Source organism: Macrobrachium rosenbergii, chromosome 58, assembly GCF_040412425.1.
Source record: "Macrobrachium rosenbergii isolate ZJJX-2024 chromosome 58, ASM4041242v1, whole genome shotgun sequence".
NCBI classification, from domain to species: domain Eukaryota; kingdom Metazoa; phylum Arthropoda; class Malacostraca; order Decapoda; family Palaemonidae; genus Macrobrachium; species Macrobrachium rosenbergii.
Genome location: NC_089798.1, coordinates 20,120,254 through 20,131,626, shown reverse-complemented (window position 1 = coordinate 20,131,626; position 11,373 = coordinate 20,120,254). Strand labels below are relative to the sequence as shown.

General features: G+C 39.9%; 1 protein-coding gene across 1 annotated transcript; it reads left to right on the top strand.

Moving 5' to 3' along the window:
- The first annotated feature begins 2,506 nt into the window (after positions 1-2,506).
- Positions 2,507-7,570, top strand: RpL31 (ribosomal protein L31). The gene is made up of 2 exons (XM_067101882.1): positions 2,507-2,764; positions 7,401-7,570. The coding sequence occupies exons 1-2, from the start codon at positions 2,538-2,540 to the stop codon at positions 7,552-7,554; spliced, it is 381 nt and encodes a 126-aa protein (XP_066957983.1). The 5' UTR covers positions 2,507-2,537; the 3' UTR covers positions 7,555-7,570.
- Positions 7,571-11,373: the final 3,803 nt, after the last annotated feature.

Below are 11,373 nucleotides of genomic sequence, written 5' to 3'. Positions count from 1 at the left end.
CTCTCTTCTCTGGCGCTTTCCAATTTACTTCTGAACTCTCTTGCCTTCCCCCCCCTTCAGCTTCCAAATTTTGATCCTCCTATTCCTGGCTGGGGTTTTCCTTTTCCTTATTGCTTTCAACCTAAAATCTGCCACTACCAGTTTATATTGAGCTACAGCAAATTCATTTGGAATAATCTTACAATCCATAATGGTTTTCTTGTCTTCCGTCCTAACCAAAACATAATTTGTGTCTCATTTTGTCCACTTTTGTATGTTACCAGATGACTTCTCTTCTCAAACTCTTCTCAAGACTACCAGATTCATAGCTTTTGCTAATTCCAACAATCTATCACCTTTGTTTCCTCCAAAACCTCTTCCTCCATATATTTCTTCAAAGCCATCAAAACTGTCACCTACATGGGCATTCATGTCCCCAGATAACACTAATCCTTCACTTCTTGGAACTCTTTCTATATATGCTTCTAATTTCCCTCTGAATTCCTCCTCCTCTTCGCTACACCCTTGTTGAAGGGCGTATGCTGAGATGATATGCCATACTCTCTTGTCTTTCACAAACTTTAAACCCATGAGTCTGTCACTGATACGCTGGACCTCTGTGACATTCTCCTACAGCTCTGGATGGAGAATAATTCCTACCCCATTTGTCCTTGTATCTCCCCCTGTGTAGTAAATTTATATCCTTCTCCAAGCTTTCCTGCATTTTTCCCCTTCCATTTGGTCTCTTGTATACATAGAATCATAATTTTCCTTCTCTGCATGACATCAACCAACTCTCTTCCCTTTCTTGTGAGGCTACCAGCATTCCAATTTCCAATTCTCACCTTCCTTTCTTTTTCCCATCTTGTCTCCTCGTTAATGTCTTTAGCCACAGTCGTGCCTTCTGCGGTACCCTTTGCATATTTCTCACTGCTGTCATGATACTGCAGTGCGCCGCTTACGGGTTATGCCCTATCCCTGTTGCATTCTATCACTGACTCAAGACATTCTATCACTGACTCAAGATTCATTATTTAGTTTTTGCCATTATTTTTATACTTGGTTGGCTAGATCAGGCAGCAACTCTGCCCATTCATCTGGGCTTGAGACTGGCAGCAAGCTGGACTGGCTTTTCTGTCCCCCCACCCACCCACTGGCTGGGTTAGTAACAAATTCTGAGTATATTTGTTGTAAAATGTTTACATAAATTTACTGAGGTCGGTAGATGCAGTAACTTTTTTGAAGGTATACATGTTTTTTTCTGGTATTTGAACTTTTCTTTGCAAATTTACAATTATAACTGACATCATATCATAAAAGATAAGAACTAAAACCAACAGCAATCCTTGGGTGTATTTATGAACAAATAAATAAAGACTTCATGGGAGAGAGTGGAGCAAGGCAACTCCCATCAAGTCAAGAACAATACTGATCTCCCTGAGATTTCCACTGATTGAGCTGAGATGAGTTGAATTCTAAAGTTGCCAGCCATTCATTTACGGGCTATTGAATTGATGGAAACTTTCGCGCTCGATACAGCCAAATTGTATGGCACGTGATATTAATACTCCTCAGAGGGGATCCGTCCACCACCCGAAACTTGGTTTAGATCCTCTCATGAGGGGATCTGTCCACTCAGGGTTAATCAGCAATGTAGCCTCAAGGAATACTGTCAACATCTTTGAAAGATAATTGTGCAGGCAATATTGGAATTAAAAAAGTAAAGCAACAGGAGAATTTGTATCCATACAATTATGTAAATGTACAAAATAGCCAGCTGATACACAAACATAACAAAACCAAACAAAACACGCCCACAAATTATATAGTATGTAAACCACAGATATTTGGTAGTTATTTTGTATGTTAAAATAATTTTTTACATGTATTCTTCTGTGTTTTAATAAGATACCAACTGGTGCTGAAAGTGAGTCTTTTGACACCTTTTCACTAGTATGCAGAATTTCTTATAGCTTTTGCAATTGTAGCTATACTGTGTAAATCTCCATGGCAAGTTGCTCTCTTCAAGGTCCGGTGGAGGATTAGACACTTCAGCTACTCTAAACTACATTGTTTTTCTTCAGATCTTCCTTCATGATATGCATGTGTGTGTTTTAATAATAATTGGCTACATTGCCCATTAGAGAAGCCCTTATAAGACAGGAGTTCATCCATTTCTCCTGTTTCAACACTTTTTGTTTGAAAGTTTGATCGATTCACAATAGTTTTAGTAATCTCTCTCTCTCTCTCTCTCTCTCAAACTTCCCATTGACATTACAGTAGCCTGCTGTTACCATGGTTTGATCTAGACAGCCTATATATAGCTTTTAGGGTTTTAAGAGATTTGGAGCTTGGCAGCATGCAGAATTTGGCTTGAGTGGTTTTATCTTTATTGGTATAGTCTATTCTACTAGGCTAATATTTGAATGGATAGGAACCCCCTGGAGTAGTTGATATTGGCAACTTCTGATATTTAAGTAGTTATATTAGCAACTTCTGATATTTAAGTAGTTATATTAGCAACTTCTGATATTTAACAAATTTTATTTTCTCTCCAGATGCCACGTGCTAAGAAAGAAAAAGGGAAGGGGCAGTCTGCCATCGATAAGGTGGTAACCAGGGAGTATACCATTCACTTGCACAGAAGATTGACCAATGTTGGTCTTAAGAAGCGATCAGTGCGTGCTATTAAAGAGATCCGCAAATTTGCAAGGAAGGAAATGAGAACAGAGGATGTCCGTATTGAACTTAGATTGAACAAGTTCATCTGGTCTCGTGGTATTAAGTAAGTAAACAACTCGCAGTAACTAATAGTTCCTCAGATTATTATAACCAAGTTACTTTTAGCTGAATTTTGTCTTTTAAAGTCTTCAAGGTTAGCACCTTCTGTTTCCAAGTATGTCTGGAAATCTTGTGGTTATTAATGAGTTCTTGTTTCTGTTGGATCAAGGTTTGAAATTATTTTTATTTTTTTTTTTTTTTTATCCAAATTAGACAGACCGTATACAATTGATTGTAAGCTTAAAGATGTGATGCTTGAGGGAAACAGTTTTAAGGTAAGGATGTGAAGGATCAGAAGCATGTAATTACATGTTCCTTGCTCTGACAACATGAGCAAGCTACTTGTGTTTTTATTTTATTATGGGCGACTAAACCCTTATGGGGCAGCCTATACATATGTTAAACCCATGAGAGGGCAAACTTTAAATCTGCCAATTTAAAAAACAAAATCGGTGGAAAGAGGAAGATATGCAGATGCTCATAGTATAAAAAAAAAAAAATTCCAAAAGTTTTCTGCACTTGCCAAAGGAAGTTGAATGTGAATATTTCCAGCCCTTAAAAATATGCATTTCTGAGCAAGTTATACATGGTTTGATTTTTTTTTTTTTTTTTTTTTTTTTATTATGCAAAACTAGTTACAGTTCACATATTGGAAAAGATAGGAACTAAAACTGGGAACAATCCCTGATTCCGAGATGAACTGTGATGGGGTGAGTACAATATACCGAGTTATACATGTTCTTTCTAAAAAAATTTTTGCACTTTTTTTTGAAAGATTACATTTACACTGCTTAATATTGTAAAAGATAAGAACTACAACCGTCAACAATTTTTCAGCATATTTTTGGGAAGGTAGATAAGAGATGTACAGTAATCCCTCAATTATCTGGACCACCATTTTTTGGAACTTGACAATATCCAACACACCCAGACCAGGGACCAAGGCCCCAAAGATGTATGATATATCTAAATTTTAAAAAATGTGAAAAACTGTCCTCCAATGGTTGGCAATGCTGTGCGGCCTCTGAAAAATGTTGGTAATATTGCTTTCACTCGGACAAAGATAAGGTTTTAGGGGATGGGGAGGCCTCGAGAAGTTTCCAAAGGGGGAGGGGGCCTGCCGTCAGACGGCTGGGAGAGAGAGGGAGAGAGAACTAAAACCGGTATGCTTACATCGAAGCCCAAGTACAGTTACACACACACACACTCCTTTAATATTTTATTTATAATTTATGCAACACTATTCTTGTTTATATTTTTTTCACATTTTTCAAACCAAAAGACAAATGCAATCGTATGTGAAGGGTACGTATGTATATACACACCATCCCATGCCATTGGTGAACTTACTACAACCTGTTTGGTTTAAGCTTTCCCAAATATGAATTTGCATTTTGAATATTTTTAGTGATTAGAGATGAAATAACAGTGATAAAGTATTCTCTTGTGTACTGTTGTACAGTCATACCCGAACTTTTGCGAGGTTAGGTTCCAGAACCCATCTCACAAGGCGAATTTTCGCGTAAGTTTGGCACGGTCTCAAAAAATGCTAATAAATGCTTATTTTTTAAGTTTAAACACTAAATATGACTAATCATGCTCCCAAATTATTAAGCTCTAACCATGCTCCCAAATTATTAAGCTGACTTTTAAATGAAATTAAAGTTACTGTAATTTCATGTAAAAGTTAGCTTAATACATTACCCTTAAAAAAAGAAATAAATGGTTGACGTAAAAATGTAGGAGTGTGTGAAGATTAGTATACTATTTCTCTCTCTCCCATTCCACCGATCTATTTTTGGAAGGCTTCTCAACCTCGTTTACAAAAACTTCTTTATTTTCTGTCTTTCTCTTTGTTCTGAAATGCTCTATGTTTTAGAACTGAGCATTTACAGTTTGCAGACGGTACTAGTAAAATTAGATCAATTTAAAATTATCTACTGTACAGGTAAAGACATACAGAGAAACAGTAATGCGTAGGTTGTACTAACTACGAACGAGAGAGAGAGAGAGAGAGAATTAAGTAAGAAAACTTTGACCCGCTAATCAGCAACACTCGCCCTTTTTATGTTAAATCAACATGTCTGACAGCTTTGCCTTTGAGCTTCTTACAGAAGATGAGGGAAGATATTTGTTTGTTTTAAATATGTGTCATATACGAAATATCTAATTACAGTTATATTATTACTATTTATTATTATTATTATTTAATCTTACTATTATTTGAAAATTAATGCTTATTATTAGGCAAAAAAATTTTTTGTCATACAAAACAAATAAACATGTACATGTACCATAAAAATCCTCTCATCTCAGTAAAAGAGAGAGAGAAATTATTCCTCTTATTATTCAATTAGTTTTTTAATTTACACACATAAATATTTGAAAAATTAATGCTTATTATTAGGTAAAAAAAATTTTTGTCATACAAAACAAACAAACATGTGCATGTACCATAAAAATTCTCTCATCTCAGTAAAAGAGAGAGAGAAATTATTCCTCTTATTATTCAATTAGTTATTTAATTTACACACATAAGCTTGAAAACTTATAAATTACATAAAAAATTAAACAAACACTTTTGCAGGGTTTCTCAATATTTGCAAATGTTTGCTTGTGTGAAAAACCTGTATATGACAGTTAGGTTCCAGTGAAAAGTTCGCATCTGTGAATTCACGCAAGTTCGGGGTATTACTGTACTGTAATATGTGATAATAATACTTAGAGCCAACTAAGTCAACTAAACATATTTTGAAATACAGTACAATAAATCAAGCAAAGCAAAAAAAAAAAAAATGGCAATATGTATGTACATATGCGTGCACTCACTGGATGGCGTTGTGAACTTCTTTGAGGTTTTTTTTGTGTTTTTATGTTTATGATACATTATTAATTACACTATATTAAAGGATGTGTACTGAGGTGTAGTAGAGAGAGAGAGAGAGAGAAAACATTACAGTAACGCTCCACTATTTTATTTATGTTTTATGCTACAGTATTCTCATTTACACTTTTTACTGCATTTTCTTATTTATCAATTACTTTTTAGTAGTGTTCTTGGAATTAATTTGCTCTGAAGTCGTCATTGAGAAATGCCATATGTACTAAAGATAAATTCAGGGTGTTGTAATGTGGTACACAAACGCTGTATTACAACCTGAATGAATTTAATTTTCAGTAAATTTTACTGGGCTAGGCTTTCAAACAAGATAACCAAACAGGCTGTGGCAAGTTCACAGACAACATTGAATGAGTGTGTGCAATTGTACATACCCTATGGGCATGTTTGCGTTTATCTTTTGATTGGAAAAAATTTAAAAAATGAGAAAATACAGTAGACATATAAACAAGAATACCATATCATGAAATAAGAAAAAAAAGTAAAGGGGTGTGTGTGTGTGTTACTGTAATTAATCTTCATGTAAGCATCCTCAGTTGTTATTCTCTCTCCTCACTGCCGCTCCTCACTCATGGTGCTCAGCTATTCGACCCTTACCCCTCCACCTTGGAAACTTCTCAATGCCCCCCTTACCCACCAAAACCTTTTCTCAGTTTGGTTCAGTGTAAGCAGTATTACCAACATTTTCACGAGGCCTCGCAGCATTGCCAACCATTGGCAGGCAGTTTTTTCAAATTTTGAAAAATTTATATATACTGTAAATTTTTGGGGCCTCTGTCCTGGTGTGTTGGATAGTGACGATCCAAGTAATTGAGAGATTACTTATATATATGCTTGTGCTTCATTCAGTACTTTTTTCTAGTATTATTTTTGTTATGCTTGCATGTATTGATGAATTGCTTACTGTATGCATGTAGGCATTAGTGGACTAAGATGTGATGGCTAATTAAAGTGCCCAAGTTAAAGCTAGTATGACTGGACCAGATATCTACTGTATACCTGTTTGTAAATTAAGAATCATAAATTCTTTAAAATAATGATTAAACTAATGTTGATTTTAGGGCTAATTACTAAAAATATATGTAATAGGTTATTCAGTAAAACTGACCCACATGCTTTGCAGTCTTTGAAATAGTTTGTAGAAATCTAGAAAATTTTCAAAGATTAAAATGACGATTAATTTTCCCAAAAGAAAAATAGCATTCGATTACTGTTGTCAGTTAAGATAGCAAAGTGGGATTTTATTAGGAAAGTGATATCCAGATTTGCTGCAAACTTACCTGTAGATTTCAATAAATAATTGGATTTGGAAAACTAGTTGATACACTAGTACTATGGTCATGGAGGTCTTATTGATGGGCATTAGCATTACTGAACTAAGCAGCGTTCTTTTTAGCAGAAGTCTTAAACCTACCTCAAGAGCAATTGCAGTTATAAGTTACTTTTGCAGGCAAGACGTTTGAAGGGTCAGTATGGCTTATTATCCAAAGAAGAGATCGTTCTCTATAAATTCTATAAAGCCCTGGAAATGCTAGTCAGTTTTTTTATTTACTGTTGTTCTTGTAAAGGAAAGAGTTGGACAAGTAACAATAAAGGTCATTGTCAAGTGTTTCCAGGTGTTGTATCATGAAGTTCAAGTTGGATTGTTAACTTAATGGGGGACGGAGTTACAGTAAGGGACCATAATTATTTTTAATGAAATTATGTGGTCGGTAATATATAAAAATTTTTTGTTTTTCAGAAATCCACCTTTCCGAGTGCGTGTTCGTCTCTCCCGTCGTCGTAATGAAGATGAAGACTCCCCTCATGCGTTTTATACTCTCTGTTCTTTTGTACCAGTTGCATCCTTTAAGGGTCTAACAACTGAAAATGTTGATGAAGGCTCAGATGATTAAATACTGGTTTTAAACATTTTTTTTTTTTTTTATCCTAAATAAATTAGAGATTATGTTAAGGTGAATGGCCCAATGGTACTGTAATTCGAAATTGTAAATAGTACACACAACATCAAAGTCCTGAGGTGAGAACAGGTCAGCACATCAAATGAGACCTGCTCAAGTTAGTTCGATATCTGGGGTCCATCTGTGCTAAAGCTACAGAAGTGTTAGATAAGTCTATATTTCCATTTTCTGTTTAAGAGGATCAACTTTTGAATATTTATTTTTATAGTCATAATTGAAGATCAGTGCTTAACCTGTGCGCAACTTATGAACTTGGCTGTATGTTATGGTATAACGGTCATTCGTGCATGCACAGAATCAATATCCTTTTTGTCAAAAAACCTTACTTCTATTACATTTGGTAATCTGAATTGTTTACATGAAATCTTGTTTGAAAGTGAGAGACAAACTTGAATATTGTATTGCCGATTCCCTTAGGGCCCAATTTCCCAGAAATTGATGTGTAATATATATTTTGTTCATGAAACTTACCTGTCAGATATATATACAGCTGTATTTCTCCGAAATCCGACAGAATTTCAAAACTTGCGGCACACGCAGTGTGGCCAGGTGGTTAGTACTCATTCCCGCCGCTGGGTGGCGGGAATCGGGAACCATTCCCATTTTCTATTCAGATTTTCTCTGTCGTCGGTACTGTTAACATCTGTTTACAGTACCTCCGCCTCTGGATTTCGTTAACTTGCATAGTTTTCCACTTGAGTATTCTATTGACTTTTGGTTTTGACTTTGGCTTGTGGATTGGCATACGCTTTTTGTGGACTGTTTATGATTTTGCTTTTGACTGCTCTTGAATGATGTCTGGTACTAGTTCTGCTAGCTTTCGTGTATGTTGTGTGAGTGAGTGCAAGGTGAGGCTACCAAGGCTTCAGTAGACCCTCACTCTGGTTTGCATGAGGTGTAGGGGCATGTATGTTTGATCAATGATCGCTGCAAAGAGTGTGAGCCTTTGTCTGATGCGAGCTGGAAATTGTATGATTCCTATGTTCGTAAGTTAGAGCGTGACAGGATCAGGAGGTCTTCCTCCAGGAGTGTGTGTAAGAGTCAGGGTTCTATTTCTTCACCTGATAACCCCAATGTAGACATTGTTGTACCTGTCCCTGTGGTTTTGCCTTGGGCCCTGAGGTTGTGTCTGCGGGGTTTGGCCCTGACGGAGATCATGAACACCATCCGTGCTCTAGAAAACAAAGTGTCTTCGCTTCAAAGTGCTGTGCAGTGTAGTGTTCCCCTAGTGTCGTGGAGGGGGCGTCAGATCGGCCCCATAATGCTTCTAGGCCTGGACCTCTGTCAGACTCCCAGGACTCAGGGAGAAGGCATGTCGAAAGCCGTAAGAGGGTTACGGGGGCTTCCCACCGATCTGACGTCCCTTCGCAGTTCCTGTTGTCACTTCCCAGGCTGCCAAGGATCGTGCTTCGGCTCGTATCCTTAGGACTGCTTTTCGTCCTCCGAGGCGCCCTCCTCGTAGGGGTTGGAATTCTCGCAAGGACTCTCGCCCACTGAAGAGGAGCTTTAGAGATGACGCTTCACGTCAGTTTTCTCCGCCTGTGCGGGATTTTGAAGCTTTCCCGCCACAGAAGAGGACCCGCACGTCGTCAGAGGAGGACGTTTGCGGCGCCCAGTCGCTCTAAGGAGAGAGCTGTTCTTGCTCCTGTGAGGAAGAAGAAGGCGTCCCTCGCCCCTCTTCTTCCCGTAGGCTCTCCTCTCCTCCTGGATATGAGACCTCTCCTTCCAAGAGTATCTTCACAGATATGCAGCGTCAGTTGGCCTCTCTTCTGGCCGAAAGGAATCAGAACCGCGTCGTCGCAAGGGACTTGAGGCTTCCCATTAAGAAGTCCAGGAAGTCCCCGTCTCCTGCTCCTTTTTCTTCGTCTCCATCTCCTGCTTCTTCGCCCTGTCGTCCTCACAGCTCACGAGTTCCTTTTCGTGACTCTCGTCATCATCACGACGCCTCGCAAGCAGCTATCCAGGACTCTTCATTAGCTGCTCGTCAGGACGCTTCTCTCGCTGCTGCACAGGACGTTCGGCAGGACGCTCAGCATGACGCTAGGTTGGGCTCCCGATCGGATGCTCTTCAGGGCGCCGCCAGACGCCGCCAGGACGCCTCTTTAGTCGCCGCCGGGGCGCTCCAGAGCATTCTGATCCTGCAGGAAAAGTAGATCCCTCTTCCGTGATCGGACCTCAAGGCCTTCGTTCCCCGAAAGCTGTTTGTGATTCTCGTGGTTTCGCCCTTTCATGAAGGAGAAGTCTCTGGCGATTCTGAGCCTGCGGGTTTTGATCAACCTTCTGCTTCCTCGTCTTCCGACTACCAGGTGTTAACCGCCTTCTTAAGGACTTATTCGGCGATAAGTTTAAACCCTCGGCTCCTCTCTCTCCTCCTTCGCAGCTTGCCTCTTCCAAAGCGAGGAGAACGCCGGGGTTTGTGAAGATGACTTCTTCACTGGCTACGAAGAAGGCCTTCAAGAAGGTTAACGCCTGGATGGAGGAACGGAAGACGCAAGGCAAGACTTCTTTTTGCCCTTCCTCCTTCTAAGCTTTGCGGTAAAGGCGGGCATGTGGTATGAGACAGGTGAGGACGTCGGTTCTCGAGTTCCTTCTTCGTCTCAAGGAGACTTCGCCAGCCTTGTCGACGCTTCCAGGAGGTCCCTGCTGTCGACTGCTAAGGTTTCGTGGACTATGTCCGAGACCGACCATCATCTGAAGGGACTCTTCCGTTCTATGGAAGTTTTCAACTTCTTAGACTGGTGCTTGGGTGCTTTTGATCTCAAGCTTAGAAGCCCCGACTCGATCAGCCTGGGGAGCTATCCAGTGTTTTGAATTGCATGGATAAGGCCGTCAGGGATGGCTCTGAGGAACTGGCCTCCCATTTTTGTACAGGTCTTTTTTGAAGAAGAGAGGGCCTTGTACTGCAATTTCACCTCAAGTCAGTTTCGCCATCACAAAGGGCTGAATTATTGTTTGCCCCTTTGTCGAGCCATCTCTTCCCCAGCCTTTAATCAAGGATCTTGCTTCCAGTCTTAAGGGAGAAGGCAACGAGGACCTATTGGCCCATTCGTCTAGACGTCCTTCAGTCCCTTCTACGTCTTCGTCAGTTCTTTCCTCCAAGAAGAAACAGCCCTTTCGTGGAGGAGCTTCTTCCTCGAAATCGACTCCACGAGGGAGAGGTTTTTCCAGAGGAGCAGCCCCATCGAAGCCCAGGGGCAAAAAGTGATCATCAACTCCTCCAGACACCTGTGGGAGCCAGGCTACTTTCATTTGCGGGAGCCTGGAGAGCGAAAGGGGCGGACTCTTGGTCCGTCGAAGTTCTAGAGAAAGGCTACAAGATCCCCTTTCTCGATTCGCCACCCCTTTGTACGTCACCCAAGGATCTGTCGCCCTCCTACCATTGGGAAAAACAACAGATCCTTTTAGATCTTTTGGAGCAGATGCTCGTAAAAAGAGCTGTGGAGCCAGTTCAGGATCTATCCTCTCCAGGGTTCTACAACCGACTGTTCTTAGTCCCGAAACAGTCGGGTGGGTGGAGACCTGTACTGGACGTAAGCAGACTGAACCGCTTCATTGTCAAAGAGAAGTTCAAGATGGAAACGTCACAATCTGTTCTCGGAGCGCTAAGACCAGGAGATTGGATGGTCTCTCTGGACTTACAAGATGCTTACTTCCACGTTCCCATACATCCTCAGTCAAGACAGTACCTGAGGTTTGTACTGGGGAAAGAGTCTTCAATTCCGGGCTCTTTGCTTTGGTCTCAGCACAGCTCCC